The following is a 22,029-nucleotide window of genomic DNA, read 5'->3' as shown; positions in this document are numbered from 1 at the left end:
ATGTGTTCTCTGTGATGTGTATTCTATTTATTTCTAGACAGTCCTGCTGTGAGGAACCAGAGTCTTTATTACACATCATACATTCTGTATTCTCTCTGATTCACTGAATATGGACAAGGACGAGAGTCACAGGACTGAGAGGATCTTACATCTCACCCTGGAGATCATCTACGAGCTGACTGGGGAGGTGAGAGGGCCTGGGGGTGTCACAGTGACATCACTTATATCTATAGTAATAATACAGGGACATGACTGGGGAGGTGAGAGGATCTGGGGGTGTCACAGTGACATAACTTATATCTATAGTAATAATACAGGGACATGACTGGGGAGGTGAGAGGGTCTGGGAGTGTCACAGTGACATCACTTATATATATAGTAATAATACAGGGACATGACTGGAGGAGGTGAGAGGATCTGGGAGTGTCACAGTGACTTCACTTATATCTATAGTAATAATACAGGGACATGACTGGGGAGGTGAGGGGATCAGGGAGTGTCACAGTGACATCACTTATATCTATAGTAATAATACAGGGACATGACTGGGGAGGTGAGGGGATCTGCGAGTATCACAGTGACATCACTTATATCTATAGTAATAATACAGGGACATGACTGGGGAGGTGAGAGGGTCTGGGAGTATCACAGTGACATCACTTATATCTATAGTAATAACCGAACAGCAGGTAGCCGGTCTCCAATGTAATATAAGTCCCACAGTCCTCACTGGAGTTGGGATTTAGTACATTGCTCGCAGTATATTCTTTTCTTTTTGTCAATGACACAAATATGTGAGATCTGTATACAATATACTCTACATTTTCCTATATATAGGAAATTTTTACAAGACTTGATATTGTGAAATAGTCTTCTTGTATATTATGCAAAGTTACCACCTGAATAAACAACCCAATTTAGGTAGAGTTTAATTAACATTTTCATTGTTGTCTTCCCAATACTCAGTATTACACAGTAGTGAAGAAGACATCCGGTGAGTGTGAGGCACCCAGCAGCCATCTCCACATGTCAGGAGGAGCAAGCAGGACCCAGAGCCCCATCACGGTGCCTCCACCTCACTCACTGATACATGAGAGACACAATGACCAGAAGATCCTGGAACTCACCAACAAGATCATTCAGCCGATGACTGGAGAGGTGACTGCTGGGTATACAGTAACACCAAGGGATGTGTCTGGGTGATGACTGGAGAGTTGACTGCTGGGAATGGGATATTATACAGTAACACCAAGGGATGTGTCTGGGTGATGACTGGAGAGGTGACTGCTGGGAATGGGATATTATGTAGTAACACCAGGGGATGTGTCTGGGTGATGACTGGAGAGGTGACTGCTGGGAATGGGACATTATACAGTAACACCAAGGGATGTGTCTGGGTGATGACTGGAGAGGTGACTGCTGGGAATGGGATATTATATAGTAACACCAGGGGATGTGTCTGGGTGATGACTGGAGAGGTGACTGCTGGGAATGGGACATAATACAGTAACACCAAGGGATGTGTCTGGGTGATGACTGGAGCGGTGACTGCTGGGAATGGGATATTATATAGTAACACCGGGGGATGTGTCTGGGTGATGACTGGAGAGGTGAATGCTGGGAATGGGATATTATTCAGTAACACCGGGGGATATATCTGCGTGATGACTGGAGAGGTGACTGCTGGGAATCGGATATTATATAGTAACACCGGGGGATGGGTCTGGGTGATGACTGCAGAGGTAACTGCTGGGAATGGGACATTATACAGTAACACCAAGGGATGTGTCTGGGTGATGACTGGAGAGGTGACTGCTGGGAATGGGACATTATACAGTAACACCAAGGGATGGGTCTGGGTGATGACTTGAGAGGTGACTGCTGGGAATGGGACATTATACAGTAACACCAGGGGATGGGTCTGGGTGATGACTGGAGAGGTGACTGCTGGGAATGGGACATTATACAGTAACACCAGGGGATGGGTCTGGGTGATGACTGGAGAGGTGACTACTGGGAATGGGACATTATACAGTAACACCGGGGGATGTGTCTGGGTGATGACTGGAGAGGTGACTGCTGGGAATGGGATATTATATAGTAACACCAGGGGATGTGTCTGGGTGATGACTGGAGAGGTGACTGCTGGGAATGGGACATTATACAGTAACACCAGGGGATGTGTCTGGGTGATGACTAGGTATCATTGTGTGTTTCAGGTTCCTATAAGGTGTCAATATCTCATTTTCTTCGAGTTCCATAGGATCCACAGGAAATTCCTTGGGGTATGTAGGAGCGCATCCAATGCACCAAACAGCAAAATCTTTGGGGCTCCCAGCATGCACTGGTCCCTATATACCCCGCCCCCAGCCACAGGCATTCAGCTTTTTTGTTTGGTGAGCGGCAAGACGCATCTGTTATACAGCGGGCCTGCTAGGCAGTTCTAGGCTTTTTTCTTTTATGATTTACCTTAAGTTTTCGAACTTCAGAGTCTAGCGGGACCAGGAACAGTGAAAGATGCTTGCACCGCAACTCCTTCTACCTCCGCCGAAACACCAGTAACGCTATATGTCCTGAGGTTCTCGCCAGGCCTCAGCTAACGGCTTTCGCTGAGGTCCGGGACTGCAGTCGGGACACAGAGATGTCAGGTAAGCAATTCCTCTTGGGGAATCGTGCGCGAAGCAGTCTCCTGTCTCCGGAGTAGAGATGCATCGGAGGAGGCTGCGGGTGAAGGCCTCGTGTAACGTGTCCTCACAAATGTGGTCGGGGCCATATAGTGTGTCGCAGGGGACAGGTGGTAAGATGCATTAGAGCGCACTAGTCAACGGCTTACTACCGTGAGGTCAGCGTACCCGGCCGTCAAACTCGCAGCCTACGGAAGGTAGGCTGTCCTCCAGCCGTTCCTCCCCCCAGATGCAGACTGTTGGTTGCGGACGCCGGCATCTAGTATAATTGACCACCTCGTGTATGAGATGCTCGCAGTTGGTGTTTTTTCGTGTACTGTTACAGTGGTCTTAGAGGTTTGGTCTGTCTCTCTATATACCTGTCGCGACCAGGGGTGACAGGCTGCTGAGATCGCGGCGCTTACCGCTTCGGGAGCTGTGGCATGGTGTTTCCAGCAGAGGTGCAGGTTCCTGGAGAATAGCGCTGGGTGCTGTGAGTCTCCGCAGACCAAGGGCTTCCATCTGGAGGCAGGTGAGAGGGGCTGAGACTGGCAGAGCTTCCATGCTGTGACCACTGGGCGCGGCCATCTTGGATTTGGGTCACATGTCGTTTCTGGCCAATCAGGTTCAGTCTGGGCTGGGGAGGCTAGCAACCAATCCTGCACTACCTGAGGGTACTAAAGGGCTGTCCAGAGGCTCTTTAGTTGCCAGTGCAACGTCTTATCACAGCGTATGCTGTGAGCTAGTTCTCTGTGCTCCTTTGCTCATTTAAAGTGTCAGTACCAGTGTGTTTCTGCAGACTCCCCTCTCAGCCTTGGTGCAGTTTGCTCCTGTTACTACCTGTCTCCTGATCCCGTCTACCTGCTATACCCAGCCTACCCCAGGTCTCTAAGTTCCGCCAGTGTCTCGCAGCCTTGTTCTGATCCCGTCGTGTGCCACTGCTTCATGAGTCATACTCCCCTAAGGCCGGCTGCCTTCAAGTACCAGCAAACAAGTCCTCATTCCTCATCCGACTCCACTCCGGGTCCAAGCGCACGCCAAGCCGTGACAGTTTGCACTGGCCAGATGGATTCGGCCAGTGGACAGGATCTGAGGGCCGACTTGCTCCAGGGTATCGCCAGTCGCCTAGAGGGACTAGAGGCGTCTCAGCTCCAAATGGCTCAGTTCCTGCAGGAAATGTCTCTTCGTCAGGATACGCTGCAAGCTTCCCTGGTTACTGTTAATTTACCTGCTGCCACCAACTAGCCAGCAGCTCCAGCTGTCCCTGTTCCACCTGCACCATCTCATTTGCACCTTCCGACTCCCAATAAGTTTGACGGGAACCCCAAGTTGTGCCGAGGGTTTCTCAACCAGTGTGTCGTCCACTTCACACTACAGCCTGTGAACTTTCCATCTCCAAAATCAAAAGTGGCATATATAGTGTCTCTACTGACCGGTTCTGCCCTGGACTGGGTTTCGCCTCTCTGGGAGAGGTCCGACCCGTTACTAGACAACTACTCTGGATTCCTCACGTCCTTCCGGAGGATTTTCGACGAGCCCGGCAGAACAACCTCCGCGGCGACGGAAATCCTGCGACTTCGCCAAGGGAACCGACCAGTCAGTCAGTATATCATTCAATTTCAAACGCTGGCTTCGGAACTAAAATGGAATGAAGAAGCCCTGACTTCCACCTTTTGGAATGGATTGACAGATCGCATAAAAGATGACCTCGCCACTCGTGATCCGCCGGCTACCCTCAATGATCTTATCTCCCTTTGCAATAAAGTGGATTTGCGGTACAGAGAACGCCAGAGTGAAAAAACTAGGGGAGATCGCTTTAGGTTCCGGCCGACCACTACTCCAACCCTCCCTCCGTCTGAACCTGCGGGTGACGAACCCATGCAGATTAACCGGGCCCGCCTCACGGTAGAAGAACGGCAAAGACGCCGACGAGAATATCTATGCATGTACTGCGGGGAGACCAGTCATATGGTTGCAGCCTGCCCACGTCGTCCGGGAAACTCCCGATCCTAATCTGTGCCGGAGACACCAGGTTAGGAGTGATGTCTCCGTCTCCGTCAAAAAATGAATCTACCCTCTCCATTACTTTTGAGATCTCCACTGGTTCTAAAACTGTTCTTTCTCTCCTCGATTCAGGGGCCGCTGAAAATTTTATCACCGCTGAACTTGTCCAGAGGCTCCGGCTTCCTGTCTCCTCTCTCGACCACACCATCACTCTATCTGCTGTAGATGGCACTCAGATTACCAACGGAATCGTCTCTCAACGTACCCTTCCTGTGCCAGTTCGTATCGGAGCTCTCCACACTGAAACTATCCGATTCCTAGTAATTCCCAAAGCCTCCCATGAGGTCATCCTTGGATACCCCTGGTTACGCAAGCACTCCCCCAATATTGATTGGGGCACCATGCAGATCTTGTCCTGGGGAGAAACTTGTCAAGTATCCTGCCTTCCTCAAATCAAACCCGTCAAAGGTAGTTACATTGCAACCACTACTCCAATTCCCTACCAGTATTGCTCCTTCTCCGATGTCTTCTGTAAGACCGGAGCCGATATTCTGCCTCCTCATCGGGAGTGGGACTGTCCTATTGAGTTGATTCCTGGCAAAACTCCTCCGCGAGGTCGTACTTACCCACTCTCCCTACCCGAGACTGAAGCCATGTCAGCATACATCCAGGAGAACCTGCAAAAGGGGTTCATTCGACCATCCTCCTCACCGGCAGGGGCAGGATTCTTTTTTGTGTCTAAGAAGGATGGAGGCCTGCGTCCTTGCATCGATTACAGGGGCTTAAACGATATAACCATCAAAACTCGCTACCCGATACCCCTCATTACCGAACTTTTAGATCGAGTAAAAGGTGCTACTATTTTTACCAAGCTGGATTTAAGAGGGGCCTACAATCTCATTAGGATACGAGCCGGGGACGAATGGAAAACAGCATTCAATACTCGAGACGGGCATTTTGAATACCTGGTAATGCCTTTTGGTCTCTGTAACGCTCCTGCTGTGTTCCAAAACTTTGTGAATGAGATCTTTCGGGACTTACTATATATCTCTGTGGTAGTATACCTCGACGATATTCTGATATTCTCCTCCAACATTGTCAGACATCGATCCCAAGTCAAGGAGGTGTTAACTCGCCTACGAAAGAACCACCTGTACTGCAAAGCTGAAAAATGCGTATTTGAAGTTCCCTCAGTTCCCTTTTTAGGTTACATCGTTTCAGGTGCCGGCCTTGAAATGGATCCCCAGAAAGTTCAGGCAATATTGGACTGGTCTCGTCCGAATTCTTTGAAGGCAGTACAAAGATTTTTGGGCTTCGCAAAATATTATCGAAGGTTTATCAAAGGATTTTCCACTCTCATGGCACCCATTTCCGCCCTAACTTGCAAGGGGGCAAATCCATCCCGATGGCCTCCAGAGGCTGAAACTGCCTTTCAACTCTTAAAGCAAGCCTTCATTTCCGCCCCCGTGCTGAGACAACCCAACATTAACTACCCATTCTTTCTTGAGGTAGACGCCTCTTCTGAAGCGGTAGGGGCAGTACTATCCCAGAAACTCGAGGATAGCAAGTTTCATCCCTGTGGCTTCTTCTCAAGGAAATTTTCCCAAGCAGAAAAGAATTATCCCATTGGAGAGCAGGAATTATTGGCTGTGAAACTAGCTTTTGAAGAGTGGCGTTATCTTCTTGAGGGCGCGATGTATCCCATCACCGTTTATACAGATCATCGGAATCTCCTATACCTAAAAAATATTCAGTGTCTGAGTTCCCGCCTGGCTCGATGGTCAATATTCTTTTCTCGTTTCAATTTTACTTTAACTTTTCGCCCAGGCTCACTAAATCAAAAAGCAGATGCCCTATCTCGATCACTCTCCTCCGACACATCTTCCGAAAGTCATAAGGAAACTCCAGTTCTAGACTCCAGAATATTCGCTACCACTTGCATTCAACCTCCTCCCGGAAAGACATCTGTGGCCTCAGATATGCGCAAGCAGCTTTTGAAGTGGGCTCATACCTCTCGTTTTGCCGGACACCCGGGCATACGCAAGACCTTGGAATTCCTGCAATGATCATACTGGTGGCCTGCTATGAAGTCGGAAATTGAAGCTTTTATCGCCTCCTGTCCACAGTGTGCTCAACATAAAACATCCAGACAGGTTCCTGCCGGCACACTCCTACCTCTGTCAGTACCAACCCATCCTTGGACACACCTTTCCATGGACTTTGTAACGGATCTACCTGTTTCTAATGGGTTTACCACCATCTGGGTAGTAGTGGATCGTTTCTCCAAAATGGTTCATTTCGTTCCCCTCAAGAAGTTGCCATCTGCTCCAGAGTTGGCTCAGTTATTCGTCGACAACATCTTCCGTCTCCATGGACTTCCAACTGAGATTGTTTCTGATAGAGGGGTACAGTTCGTAGCCAGATTTTGGAGAGCTATATGTTCTATCTTTCACTGAATTTTTCAACAGCTTACCATCCTCAGTCTAACGGGTCTACAGAGAGGGTCAATCAAGACCTTGAGACTTTCTTAAGAATTCACATGTCTTCATCACAAGACAACTGGGCGGACACCTTACCCTGGGCCGAATTTGCCCATAACAGCTCCTATCATTCATCTATGGGGCAAACCCCATTCTTTATAGATTTTGGACTGTATCCCAGAGTACCAGAGTTTCAAGAATTGACAGTCTTCGATGTACCAGCAGTGACCTCCACCCTACAGAAATTCTCTCAGATTTGGACTCAGGTCCATTCCTCCTTACAAAAAGCCTCTCTTCGATATAAATTAACAGCGGACAAAAAAAGGAGAGCGGTGCCCAACCTAAAAACAGGTGACTTAGTATGGCTATCCACTCGTAATCTTCGCCTTAAAGTGCCGTCTATGAAATTTGCTCCTCGTTTCATCGGTCCTTTTCCCATCGTTCAAGTGATCAATCCAGTAGCCTATAAATTAAAACTTCCGTCCTACCTCAAAATACCAAATTCCTTTCATATTTCCCTGCTGAAACCTCTCATCCTGAATCGCTTTCGCAAGACTCTGCCACGCTCCCCCAAAGTCTTGACTGAGAGGGGTGTAGAGTTCGAGATCAAACAGGTCCTGGACTCTTGTTTTCGTTATGGGCAACTCCAATATCTACTGGATTGGAAAGGTTACGGTCCCGAAGAACGTTGCTGGGTGAAAGCTGAGGATGTCTACGCTCCTCGCCTAGTGCTTAAGTTTCACTCTGAGAATCCTGGTAAACCGAAGAAGTGTCCAGAGGCCACTCCTAAAGGAGGGGGTACTGTCACGACCAGGGGTGACAGGCTGCTGAGATCGCGACGCTTACCGCTCCGGGCGCTGTGGCATGGTGTTTCCAGCAGAGGTGCAGGTTCCTGGAGAATAGCGCTGGGTGCTGTGAGTCTCCGCAGACCAAGGGCTTCCATCTGGAGGCAGGTGAGAGGGGCTGAGACTGGCAGAGCTTCCATGCTGTGACCACTGGGCGCGGCCATCTTGGATTTGGGTCACATGTCGTTTCTGGCCAATCAGGTTCAGTCTGGGCTGGGGAGGCTAGCAACCAATCCTGCACTACCTGAGGGTACTAAAGGGCTGTCCAGAGGCTCTTTAGTTGCCAGTGCAACGTCTATCACAGCGTATGCTGTGAGCTAGTTCTCTGTGCTCCTTTGCTCATTTAAAGTGTCAGTACCAGTGTGTTTCTGCAGACTCCCCTCTCAGCCTTGGTGCAGTTTGCTCCTGTTACTACCTGTCTCCTGATCCCGTCTACCTGCTATACCCAGCCTACCCCGGGTCTCTAAGTTCCGCCAGTGTCTCGCAGCCTGGTTCTGATCCCGTCGTGTGCCACTGCTTCATGAGTCATACTCCCCTAAGGCCGGCTGCCTTCAAGTACCAGCAAACAAGTCCTCATTCCTCATCCGACTCCACTCCGGGTCCAAGCGCACGCCAAGCCGTGACAATACCTCTCCCTCGGGTTTGGCATATAGCGCACTCTATATCCTACCATTACCCCGGCGGGGCTGGTTAGTTGATTAAGAGTCCATATTGCTTTAGCAAATGTGTGTATTTATGCATTGTATGTGATTGTAATGCTAAATGCTGTGTGTACACTGTCTGTTAATTCAAAGCTGTCAGGTCCACCTATCGCTGTGTTTGTCCTCATCCTTGCATTTATATTGTATACCTTACACCATTTATACATTGTCATGTCTGAAGGTAAAGGTGGGGATGAGAACCCTCCATTGCTTATGTCCTGTAAGTCCTGTTCTGCAGGCCTGTCTGACCAGGATGTTAACCAGAATGGATTATGTAATAACTGTTGCAAACAGCTATCTAATATATCCGGTACCAGCACTGGAGTCATCTTGGATGGCCATTACGCCTCAGGTTTTGTCCTATTTAATAGACAAAGCCACGGATTTAAGAACTCCGGCTGCTTTGGTGCCTCATGCTATGGGGTGCTCACAGCATGTAAATCATCCTATATGTATGCCCCCCATGAATTCCTGTTGGGTTAATTCTGCTCACTCTAGTCAGAGTATACTGCCGTCTTCAGCCTCCCCACAGGTGGATAGACCCGTGGTAGTAATAGAGCAGGGGCATAAGAGAGGTTCTCGTCATGTGTTTTCTCAGGAGCTTGACTCGACCTCATCAGACTTTGATACTCAGAGTTCTGGGTCTATCTCAGAGAAAGAAGACCATCAGTCCCTAGTGGATGTTCCCTCTTTAGTAAGAGCGGTTATATTTGTCCTCAATATGGAGCAAGAGGAGGTTCCTCTGACATCTAAGGAGCCAATCTTTAGGCGTCAGACGGTGACTAAGGATTATTTCCCTCAGCCTGAGCAGCTGACAAATCTCTTGTCTGAAGCATGGGATACTCATAGTAAGCATTTTCATGCCACAAGGAATATAACCTTTCGGTACCCATTTGCACCAGGAGTGTGTAACAAATGGGAAGTTCCCCCAATGATAGATGCTTTAGATGCTCATGTGACAAGATTGATCAGGAGTGCTACGTTACCCATTCCTGCAGCAAAATCTTTGAAAGAGGTTACAGATAGAAAACTTGACAATCACTTGAAATTGATGTTTTCATTATCTGGAGCTATTACTAGGCCAGCTACGGCTGTAGCCTGGGTGGCTAAAGCTATGGAGGATTGCACAAAGTCTCTGGAGGATACTATGGTTGATCCAACCAGAGAGCAGCAGTCTCATCTCAGCCAGATGCGAGAAGCAGCTATCTATATGGGGGAAGCGGTTATTGACGCAGGTATACTGGCTTCTAGGGTCTCGGCAAACTCAGTTGCAGCCCGAAGAGCCCTTTGGCTAAAGTCATGGAAGGCGGATGCAGGGTCTAAAAAGGTTCTGGAATCTTTGCCTTTTGCAGGGAAGGTACTGTTTGACCCAGAGTTGGATGACATAATGACTTCTTTGGCAACACCGAAGTCTGCTGAATTGCCATCTACATCTACCTCTCAGAGGCAGGTGTTATCTTTATCCTTATGTACACAAGGTAGGACAAAGAAACAGTCCTTTGCTAGATGGAGCCATCCCCACAGGAAACCGCAGCCCAGCAAAATCTTGGTCAGCCAAGCGCCCGGCTTCCAAGCCAGACGGTAACCCTGCTGTCTAATGGGGCGGGCCTTCCCCTGGAGGAGTCAGGGTTGGAGGCCGACTTTTACAGTTCACCCAGGCCTGGCATCAGACAACTACAGATGCCTGGGTGCGAGAGCTGGTCTTTCAGGGTTATGCCATCACATTCCTGAGGCATCCCCTTCAAAGGTTTGTGGGTACAAACCTTCCTGCATAGCTTTGGCCTACCGGGAGTCTGTTGGGGCCCTCCTGAGGTCAGGAGTCATAGTCCCCGTTCCTATGACGCCACAGAGAAGGGGTTATTATTCAAATTTATTTTTTATTGAATCTGAAGTCTCTCAACAGATTCGTCAAGGTGCCCAAGTTTCATATGGAAACCCTATGGTCAATTATGCTGGCAACGGAGCCTGGAGACTTCATGGTCTCACTGGACATACAAGATGCATATCTGCATGTCCCGATTGCAAGATCCCAGCAAAGCTTTCTCAGATTGGCGGTAGATCAGTAGCATTACCAATTTCAGGTTATCCATCGGTCTATCCACAGCCCCTCGGGTATTTACCAAGATAATGGCAGTCATGACGGCTTGTCTCAGGCAACAAGGAGTCAAGTTACTGCCATATCTAGATGACCTCCTGATATAAGGATGACCGTTGTCTGCCTACAGCAACATGGCTGGACAATCAATTGGAAAAAGTCTTCTCTTTCTCCAACTCAGCAGATGGTACACTTTGTGGCGCTGCATGACTCTCTGGGACAGAAGATTCTTCTACCAGAGGACAAGATTGTAGCACTCCAGTCTTGTGTGCACAATTTACTTGGCAAGCAAACAGTGTCAGTTCACTTGGCTTTGCAGATGCTGGGCTCCATGGTAGCCACATTTGACATGGTGGCATATGCCCAATTCCACTCCAGGTCTCTACAGCTGTGGATCCTGGCCCAGTGGGATGGCCAGTATCATCAGATAAAATCTCAGATAATTTTCATCTCACCAGAGGTTTGGCTCTCTCGCGCTTGGTGGCTGGAGACGACTCATTTAGACAAGGGTCATCCATTATGGATCCCGGAATGGGTACTTCTCCTCACGGATGCAAGTCTGTGAGGATGGGGAGCAGTGAAGGGTCATCATACCTTTCATGGAAGGTGGACGGACCAGGAAAGTCACATGCCAATAAATATATTGGAGCTTCGAGCAGTGCACAAAGCACTAATACTTGTGCAGGACCTTCTTCAGGGCAGGCCTGTCCAGGTTCAGTCCGACAATGCAACAGCAGTGGCCTACATCAATCATCGAAATCCAGCAGCCATGAAGGAAGTGGCAAAGATTTTGCTGTGGGCAGAAATCCATCTTCCAGCAATCTCGGCAATATTCATCCCAGGTGTTCTCACCTGGGAAGTGAACTTCCTAAGTTCCCAGTATACACGCCGAAGAATGGGCTCTTCATCCGGATGTGTTCCAACTCCTGGTAGACAGGTGGGGATTACCAGACGTAGACCTCATGGAGTCACGTCACAACCACAAGGTCCCCAGATACGGGTCCAGAACAAGGGACCCCTCAGCCGCCTTTGTGGACGCTCTGGCGGTGAGATGGAACTTCAGGTTGGTATACCTGTTTCCTATAATCATCCTCCTCTCAAGAGTCATCAGAAAGTTCAAGCAGGAGGGCGGCAGAATTGGTTTTCCGATCTGACACGTCTATCCATAGACAGTCCACTTCCACTGCCTCTACGGCAGGATCTGCTAATGCAGGGTCCCTGCCTTTACCAGGATTTACCTCGGCTGACTTTGACAGTGTGGCTCTTTAGTCTTCTGTCTTAAAAGCCAGGGGTTTTTCCTCTTCTGTGATTCAAATGATGCTAGGAGCAAGGAAGCCTTCTTCTGCTCGCATCTATCATATTTGGCATTCATTTTTTCTTTGGTGTTCCCACAGAAAATATGACCCTAACTTTTTCAAGGTATCAAGAGTACTCGCATTTTTCAGGCTGGATTAGACCCAAGTCTTCACCTGGCTACCTTGAGAGTCCAAGTTTCTGCTTTGACTGATTGGTTCCAGCGCAAGATTGCCCCTCTGCCGGATGTTAGAACATTATTTCAGGGGGTTCTTCAGCTGCAACCTTCGTTTCTCCCTCCGGTGGCACGTGGGACTTGTCTTTGGTTCTCAGGGCGCAGCAGTCGCATCCCTTTGAACCTTAGGATAAGGTGGACTTGAGATGGCTGACAGCAAAAACACTTTTTCTCCTCACCATCTCGTCAGCTCGCAGAGTTTCTGATTTGGCAGCATTGTCATGTCGCTCTCCATATTTGATTTTTCATCAAAATAGAGCTGTCCTCTGTACCAAGGTGGGCTACCTACTGTACCAAAGGTTGTTTCCCGTTTTTATATAAATGAGGAAATTGTAGTCCCAGACTTAAAGTCTTGAGACATGTCTACAGGTGAAGCTTCCCTGGATGTGGTTTGAGCCCTTCGTATATACGTGGATCGGAACAGCTCCATCAGGAAAACAGATTCTCTCTTTGTGTTATATGGTTTTCACAAACAAGGTTGGCCAGCAAACAAACAAGCTTTGGCTCGCTGGCTCCGTATGACCATTTCTCAGGTCTATACTCTCCCTGTTCCAAACAAAGTGACAGCACATTCCACTCGATCTGCTGGACCATCGTGGGCAGTAAGACATGGGGCCTTGGCTGAACTGCTTCCGTTAATACGTTTGTCAAGTTTTATGCTTTTGATACATTTGTCTCCCAGGATGCTTCCTTTGTGCGGTGGATTATCCTTTCTGCGCAGCAGCATCCCCACCCTTAAGGGAACTGCTTTAGGATGTATAACATACCTTTTGATAATTATTTTTCTTTCAGATCCATAGGGTCTACAGGGCACCCACCCTGACGCACCTGGCCTCACTTGGGATCTGTTCTTTAGCCTTTTTCACAGATTCCTTCTTTGTATGTTGAGTGTTTCTTATGTAAGTTGTACTTTCTTCTCCACTCTGTCTCTTGCCGCTAGGCTTGGTTACAACCTGAATGCCTGTGGCTATGGACAGGGTAAATAGGGTGGAGGACCAGTGCATGCTGGGAGCCCCAATGCTTTTGCTGTTTGGTGCATTGTATGCGATACAACTACATACTACCCCAAGGTAATTCCTGTGGACCCTATGGACCTCGAAGAAAAATAATAATCAAAGGTATGTTATACCATAATTCTGTATTTTTATATTTCCATGCAGGAGAGGGGATATATAGAGGAACACAGGGGTCTATGCAAGGACGTGATAATGGAGAATCACCAGCCCCTCACATCACTGGGTAAGAGGAGACTGTAATTTATTATACAGGGGAGAGCAGTTATGGGGGCCCCCTATATACACACATTACCTGATAATCACATATATACAATGTACTCAGTCATTGTGTGTCTCTTACAGATGGATCCAGTAACAGAAATACCCCAGAGAGATGTTCCCATCCTCTTTATTCTCAGGATTGTGCAGAGGAGAATCACAGGACCCCACAAGAGCATCAGGTAGGTGGGATTTAGGGTCCCACAGTGACTGTCACTATATGATCTGTACAGAAGCTGTGTGTGTCTTATACACTGATATTACACTGTGTAATCTCAAGTAATGACATTATGCATTGTTTTATTCTCTGATTTAATTAGGGTGAAGATCTGACTAATAAGATAAATTATATAGAGGGAGAAAAAGAGACGTATGTGACTGATAATACGGCAGAAGATATAGAGGGAGAAGAAGAGACGTATGTGACTGATAACAAGGCAGAAGATATAGAGGGAGAAGAAGAGACGTATGTGACTGATAACAAGGCAGAAGATATAGAGGGAGATGAAGAGACGTATGTGACTGATAACAAGGCAGAAGATATAGAGGAAGAAGAAGAGACGTATGTGACTGATATAAAGGCAGACGATACAGAGGAAGAAGAAGAGATGTATGTGAGGGGTGATCAGTGTAAGGAGGAGGAAATCCCTACAGATATCAGTACAGGTGAGTAATAAACACTTATTACAGAAAAGAGCCACATTCTCTCTCTGCACCATGATATAGTGTTCGGTTTGATTTTAACCAGTGTATTATATGTGTGGAGTTTGTAAGTTCTCCCAGTTTTGTGTGGATTTCCTTCCCCAATCCAAAAATATACTGGTATGTTTACTTCTGACACAATGAGATTTTGTGGTGTATTGGTGAAACCGGGCGCTCCTGTTGAGGGTAAGCAGGCCGTGAATGGTAATGGGTTTTCCCTAGTGAAAACCAAAGTCTGAATTATGTGTCTAAAGGTAGGTATTACCATGTATTTAGGCGCTCCTCAACATAAATGCTGTGACGGAGTCGACCGTATAGATGACATAGGTCAGTGTAGACATAAAATAAAATTTATTCATGAATACAAGGTGATGCATGGAATATAAATGCATACAGTCAAGACGTGCTGTAGATTCAAAAGGGATGAGAATTCACAGAATCAGTTGATAAATACTGGGTGAGGCAGAAAAATGGTATCTGCCATGGACATTAGACATATGCAATAGGTGAATTATATATATTGTGGATGAATCAAGGCATGAAACATAAAACAAATGACAGGTCTGGTGAGTTCTGATTGCAGCAGGAAATGTGACTCCTGTTTTTAAAATAAGCACTATCGTGCAATGTACAAATAAATGGTCTGACACAATGACCCTGTGTGTTCAGGTATTTAGATAGTAAACTCCTATGTGTATGGAACTTGGGAATGACTACATATCTTGCATACATCACTATAATGGTCTAATTATAAATAAAAATAATAATTCAGCCATTACAATCATCTTCTTCTACATCCTCCTCAGCTCCTATTATACTCCTGCTCTCCCCCTCACATCATGTCACTGTGTGTTACCAGCCCAGAGATCTGACCAGTCTCCTCCCCACACTCTCTGGTGTATCTCATACATCAGGAGCCATCAGCCCCTATTATACTCCTGCTCTCCTCCTCACATCATGTCACTGTGTGTTACCAGCCCAGAGATCTGACCAGTCTCCTACCCTCACTCTCTGGTGTATCTCATACATCAGGAGCCATCAGCCCCTATTATACTCCTGCTCTCCCCCTCACATCATGTCACTGTGTGTTACCAGCCCAGAGATCTGACCAGTCTTCTCCCCACACTCTCTGGTGTATCTCATACATTAGGAGCCATCAACCCCTATTATACTTCTGCTTTCCTCCTCACATCATGTCACTGTGTGTTACCAGCCCAGATATCTGACCAGTCTTCTCCCCACACTCTCTGGTGTATCTCATACATCAGGAGCCGTCAGCCCCTATTATACTCCTGCTCTCCCCCTCACATCATGTCACTGTGTGTTACCAGCCCAGAGATCTGACCAGTCTCCTCCCACTCTCTCTGGTGTATCTCATACATCAGGACCCATCAGCCCCTATTATACTCCTGCTCTCCCCCTCACATCATGTCACTGTGTGTTACCAGCCCAGAGATCTGACCAGTCTCCTCCCCACACTCTCTGTTGTATCTCATACATCAGGAGCCATCAGCCCCTATTATACTCCTGCTCTCCTCCTCACATCATGTCACTGTGTGTTACCAGCCCGGAGTTCTGACCAGTGTCCTCCCCACACTCTCTGGTGTATCTCATACATCAGGAGCCATCAGCCCCTATTATACTCCTGCTCTCCTCCTCACATCATGTCACTGTGTGTTACCAGCCCGGAGTTCTGACCAGTCTCCTCCCCACACTCTCTGGTGTATCTCATACATCAGTACAAGAGATGTCACTATAGTGATTAAATCACTGGTCAATGTGATGAGACCCTATGTGACATTACTCCTGATTCTCTTTGGGCACTACCACATGTGATAATACCCATTATCTTCCTTGAGTAATATTACATGACTGACAGGTTTTCAATATACTGTATACAACACATCATGATACACGTCACATGATCTCCACCTTCTCACACACAGAGTTATAACCACACACCATCTTTGTTCTTTGCCATCCCCTACCCTGTCATGCTGCCCCCCTGCTCTGTGCCCTGCACCATTTCCCTACCCTGTCCTGCTGCCTCCCCCGCTCTGCCCTGCACCATTCCCCTACCCTGTCCTGCTGCCTCCCCCGCTCTGCCCTGCGCCATTCTCCTACCCTGTCCTGCTTCCTCCCCCGCTCTGCCCTGCGTCATTCACCTACCCTGTCCTGCTGCCTCCCCCGCTCTTCCCTGCACCATTCCCCTACCCTGTCCTGCTGCCTCCCCCGCTCTGCCCTGCGCCATTCCCCTACCCTGTCCTGCTGCCTCCCCCGCTCTGCCCTGCGCCATTCCCCTACCCTGTCCTGCTGCCTCCCCCGCTCTGCCCTGCGCCATTCCCCTACCCTGTCCTGCTGCCTCCCCCGCTCTGCCCTGTGCCATTCCTTTACCCTGTCCTGCTGCCTCCCTTCGCTCTGTGCCCCGCGCCATTCCCCTACCATGTCCTGCTGCCTCCCCCGCTCTGCCCTGCACCATTCCCCTACCCTGTCCTGCTGCCTCCCCCGCTCTGCCCTGCACCATTCACCTGTCCTGCAGCCTCCCCCGCTCTGTGCCCTGCACCATTCCCCTACCCTGTCCTGCTGCCTCCCCAGCTCTGTGCCCTGCACCATTCCCCTACCCTGTCCTGCTGCCTCCCCCACTCTGTGCCCTGCACCATTCCCCTACCCTGTCCTGCTGCCTCCCCTGCTTTGTGCCCTGCACCATTCCCCTACCCTGTCCTGCTGCCTTTCCGCTCTCTGTGCCCTGCACCATTCCCCTACCCTGTCCTGCTGCCTCCCTCTCTCTGTGCCCTGCACCATTCCCCTATCCTGTCCTGCTGCCTCCCCCGCTCTGCCCTGTGCCATTCCTTTACCCTGTCCTTCTGCCTCCCTTCGCTCTGTGCCCCGCGCCATTCCCCTACCCTGTCCTGCTGCCTCCCCCGCTCTGCCCTGCACCATTCACCTGTCCTGCAGCCTCCCCCGCTCTGTGCCCTGCACCATTCCCCTACCCTGTCCTGCTGCCTCCCCAGCTCTGTGCCCTGCACCATTCCCCTACCCTGTCCTGCTGCCTCCCCCACTCTGTGCCCTGCACCATTCCCCTACCCTGTCCTGCTGCCTCCCCTGCTTTGTGCCCTGCACCATTCCCCTACCCTGTCCTGCTGCCTTTCCGCTCGGTGCCCTGGACCATTCCCCTACCCTGTCCTGCTGCCTCCCTCTCTCTGTGCCCTGCACCATTCCCCTATCCTGTCCTGCTGCCTCCCCCGCTCTGCCCTGTGCCATTCCTTTACCCTGTCCTTCTGCCTCCCTTCGCTCTGTGCCCCGCGCCATTCCCCTACCCTGTCCTGCTGCCTCCCCCGCTCTGCCCTGCACCATTCACCTGTCCTGCAGCCTCCCCCGCTCTGTGCCCTGCACCATTCCCCGGCCCTGTCCTGCTGCCTCCCCCGCTCTGCCCTGCACCATTCACCTGTCCTGCAGCCTCCCCCGCTCTGTGCCCTGCACCATTCCCCGGCCCTGTCCTGCTGCCTGTCCTGCTCTGTTCCCTGCACCATTCCCCTACCCTGTCCTGCTGCCTCCCCCTCCCTCTGTGCCACCATCATTCTATGTTGCTCTGTCCTATCGCTCTCCTTCCCTCTCAGTGGTTATATACAGTGACTCATTACCCTGTTGGTAACATGACTCTGGTGGGGCTACTCTCCCTGAGGATGACCAGAGGACCATATAGAGGCTGCTTTTGCTACTTATCTATCCACCTGGAGAACATTGTGTAGTGTGGTAGTAGTTGTTGGTAATTAGCCCACAAGTTTCCCATGTGTGTGTGTGAGGGCATCTAGATGGGTATTGTGGTTCACCAACGTCACTGGCTAATGAGGCTTCCTGCTCTGTGATGATGGCTAGGGAACGTTACCCATCAAAGTCTGCATTTGGGGGAGATATACATTGGTGATGTGCCATCTGCCTGTCCCTGTGGCTGGGTCTATGACATGTGCTGATCATGTGCATGTGCTATTTTATGCCAATATTTTATCTTTATTTAGAGTCTTAATTTTTGTTTGTACATTTAAAAATGTAATAATGTGCTCAGTTTGTGCCAGCAAAGTAAACAAATAAACATCATCATTCATAATATTAACACAGTGGTGTAGTGGTTAGCATTGCTATCTCAACACACTGAATCATGAATTTAATTCCAATCCAAGGTGCCATCTGTGTGGAGTTTGTATGTGTTTCATCCAACCCTCCAAAAATCATTCTGGTAGGTTGATTGACTTCTGACACAAATGAACCCTAGTGTGTGTATATGTGTTTTCATGTGGTAGGGGATATAGGCCCTGATTCAGAGCCGGATGCTCTGACCAGAGTGCTCGCTCTGAATCAGGGCCCTCCTCCATTAAAATGGAGCGTCCTCCTGGACGCTCGTATAGCTGTGGGTCACCACCCACAGCATATACAAGCGTCCAACAAGATGGTCGCGATGGTCTTGATCATCACGACCATCGGACTTGCGAGTGAAACCCTGTGGTTGGATTTCTCAACCACAAGCCCTGGAGTGATTTTGGCTCAGAGCCAAAATCACTCCTACTGACATCACTAGTGATGTCAGTGGAGCCGGCTTCAGACGGTAGGCGTTCCCATGGGAACGCCTCCGTCTGGCAGGCACGCCCACCAAAGGGGGCGTGCTGTCAATCAACATCGACAGCACGCCCCCTTTGGTGCGAGACCCCGAGCGATGGAAAGTCCTTCGCTCACCGGGTCTCGCGCATGCGCACGACTGAGCTCCCTCCGTGGTGCGCATGCGCAGTGGGAACCATCGACCCACTTGCGAGCGTACTGCCGCTCGCGAGTGGGTCTGAATGACCCCCATAGATTGTAAGCTCCACTGGGGCAGGGACTGATGTGAATGACTAAATATTCTTTGTAAAGTTCTGCTCAGTGTGTCTGTGCTATATAAAGTGCTTCTCAGTGTGTCTGTGCTATATAAAGTGCTTCTCAGTATGTCGGTGCTATATAAAGTGCTTCTCAGTATGTCTGTGCTTTATAAAGTGCTTCTCAGTATGTCTGTGCTATATAAAGTGCTTCTCGGTGTGTCTGTGCTATATAATATGCTTCTCAGTATGTCTGTGCTATATAAAGTGCTTCTCGGTGTGTCTGTGCTATATAAAGTGGCGCTCGGTATGTCTGTGCTATATAAAGTGGCGCTCGGTATGTCTGTGCTATATAATGTGCTTCTCAGTATCTCTGTGCTATATAAAGTGCTTCTCAGTATGTCTGTGCTATATAATGTGCTTCTCAGTATGTCTGTGCTATATAAAGACCTTCTCAGTATGTCTGTGCTATATAACGTGCTTCTCAGAATGTCTGTGCTATATAAAGCGCTTCTCAGTATGTTTGTGCTATATAAAGTGCTTCTCAGTGTGTCTGTGCTATATAAAGTGCCGCTCAGTATGTCTGTGCTATATAACGTGCTTCTCAGTGTGTCTGTGCTATATAAAGTGCTTCTCAGTGTGTATGTGCTATATAAAGTGCCGCTCAGTATGTCTGTGCTATATAAAGTGCTTCTCAGTGTGTCTGTGCTATATAAAGTGCTTCTCAGTGTGTATGTGCTATATAAATAAAGTGCCGCTCAGTATGTCTGTGCTATATAACGTGCTTCTCAGTGTGTCTGTGCTATATAAAGTGCTTCTCAGTGTGTATGTGCTATATAAAGTGCCGCTCAGTATGTCTGTGCTATATAAAGTGCTTCTCAGTATGTCTGTGCTATATAACGTGCTTCTCAGTGTGTCTGTGCTATATAAAGAGCTTCTCAGTGTGTCTGTGCTATATAAAGTGCCGCTCAGTATGTCTGTGCTATATAAAGTGCTTCTCAGTGTGTCTGTGCTATATAAAGTGCTTCTCAGTGTGTCTGTGGTATACAAAGAGCTTCTCAGTGTGTCCGTGCTGTATACAGTGCTTCTCAGTGTGTCTGTGCTATGTACAGTGCTTCTCAGTGTGTCTGTGCTGTATACAGTGCTTCTCAGTATGTCTGTGCTATATAAAGAGCTTCTCAGTGTGTCTGTGCTATATAAAGTGCTTCTCAGTATGTCTGTGCTATATAACGTGCTTCTCAGTATGTCTGTGCTATATAAAGTGCTTCTCAGTATGTATGTGCTATATAAAGTGCTTCTCAGTGTGTATGTGCTATATAAAGTGCTTCTCAGTGTGTCTGTGCTATATAACGTGCTTCTCAGTGTGTCTGAGCTATATAAAGTGCTTCTCAGTATGTCTGAGCTATATAAAGTGCTTCTCAGTGTGTCTGTGCTATATAAAGTGCTTCTCAGTATGTCTGTGCTATATAAAGAGCTTCTCAGTGTGTCTCTGCTATATAAAGTGCTTCTCAGTGTGTCTGCGCTATGAGCTGTGATTAATAATTGTTATTGTATTTCCAGCAGATGGACGCACAAGCAGGAATGACTTGGAGAGAGATCTCATCTTGTCTTCAGATATTAAACTAGAAGATAACATCACACAGGAATCTCCAGGAGATAATCCTGTTACACTAAATATACATCCAGTACCTCACAGTGCAGCTATATCATCTGATACCTCTAATTGTGACCAATGTTCTCCTGATATCTCAGGTTTTGTTACACATAGTGCAGCTCATACACCAGAGAAAATATTTCCCTGTTCTGAGTGTGGGAAATTTTTTACTCAGAATTCTGCTTTTGTTATACATCAGAGATATCACACAGGTGAGAAACCATTTCCATGTTCTGAGTGTGGGAAATGTTTTACACAGAAATCAGATCTTGTTAGACATGAAAAAAGTCACACAGGTGAGAAACCATTTCCATGTCCTGATTGTGGGAAATGTTTTACACGAAAATCAGATCTTGTTATGCATCAGAGAAATCACACAGGCGAGAGGCCATTTCCGTGTTCTGTGTGTGGGAAATGTTTTACAAGGAAATCAGAACTTGTTATACATCAGAGAAGTCACACAGGTGAGAAACCATTTCCATGTTCTGAGTGTGGGAAATGTTTTACACATAAATCGAACCTCGTTAGACATCAAATGTCACACAGGAGAAAAGCATTTCTATGAGCTGATACAAAGGTTTGTAGCAACACTCCAGTCACACAGTAGTTTAACATTTTAAGTTTTTCATCCACAGATAATTTGGATGTTTGTCATTAATATAAAAAGAGGAGGGATGTACAGCGCTATGGAAATCTTAACAATAAATAATATAGGGCTTGATAAAGATTTGTATAGTATTTAATATGAAGACTCTCAGGGGTGGTGACAGATTTTGTCTATGCCGTCAGGAGGTGATCTGGATGTTCTCACTGAATTCGCTCCACCCAGATGGTTTAAACAAATCAATCAAACTCATCACTATCACCTGATATCTCTGTGGTCTTTCAGACCAGATAGTCAAGAACCCTTCACCTGGTCCTACGACCATCCGGGAGTTTGCTATTATATCTGTGTGACTTCACTTATGTGATTTTATTACCCTGTATTTGGTGTGACCACCCTTTGCCTTCAAAACAGCACCAATTCTTCTAGGTACACTTGCACACAGTTTTTTAAGGAACTCGCCAGGGAGGTTGTTCAAAACATCTTGGAGAAATAACCCACAGATCTGTGGATGTAGGCGTGCTCAGATCCTTCTCTCACTTCATGTAATCCCAGACAGACTCGATGATGGTGAGATCAGGGCTATGTGAGGGCCATATAATCACTTCCAGGACTCCTTGTTCTTCTTTACGCTG

The 22,029-nt window shown here is 48.0% G+C and overlaps 1 protein-coding gene across 5 annotated transcripts in view; it reads left to right on the top strand.

Moving 5' to 3' along the window:
- The window catches only part of LOC148436191 (uncharacterized), a 167,877-nt gene extending 146,362 nt beyond the window's left edge, over positions 1 to 21,515 (top strand). For 3 of the 5 annotated variants that reach the window (XM_088465232.1, XM_088465233.1, XM_088465235.1), the window contains 6 exons: positions 38 to 187; positions 967 to 1,158; positions 13,477 to 13,555; positions 13,675 to 13,772; positions 13,911 to 14,256; positions 20,697 to 21,515. In XM_088465232.1, coding sequence (XP_088321358.1) covers positions 110 to 187; positions 967 to 1,158; positions 13,477 to 13,555; positions 13,675 to 13,772; positions 13,911 to 14,256; positions 20,697 to 21,355 — 1,452 coding nt within the window. In that variant the 5' untranslated portion in view covers positions 38 to 109 and the 3' untranslated portion in view covers positions 21,356 to 21,515. The remainder of the gene's footprint in view (positions 1 to 37; positions 188 to 966; positions 1,159 to 13,476; positions 13,556 to 13,674; positions 13,773 to 13,910; positions 14,257 to 20,696) is intronic. The other 2 variants (XM_088465234.1, XM_088465236.1) reach the window with 2 other exon arrangements.
- The last annotated feature ends 514 nt before the right edge of the window (positions 21,516 to 22,029 follow it).

The sequence above is a fragment of the Taudactylus pleione genome, unplaced genomic scaffold (genome assembly GCF_031769625.1).
Source record: "Taudactylus pleione unplaced genomic scaffold, aTauple2 ptg001919l, whole genome shotgun sequence".
NCBI classification, from domain to species: Eukaryota; Metazoa; Chordata; class Amphibia; order Anura; family Myobatrachidae; genus Taudactylus; species Taudactylus pleione.
This window is presented reverse-complemented; position numbering and strand designations above follow the sequence as displayed.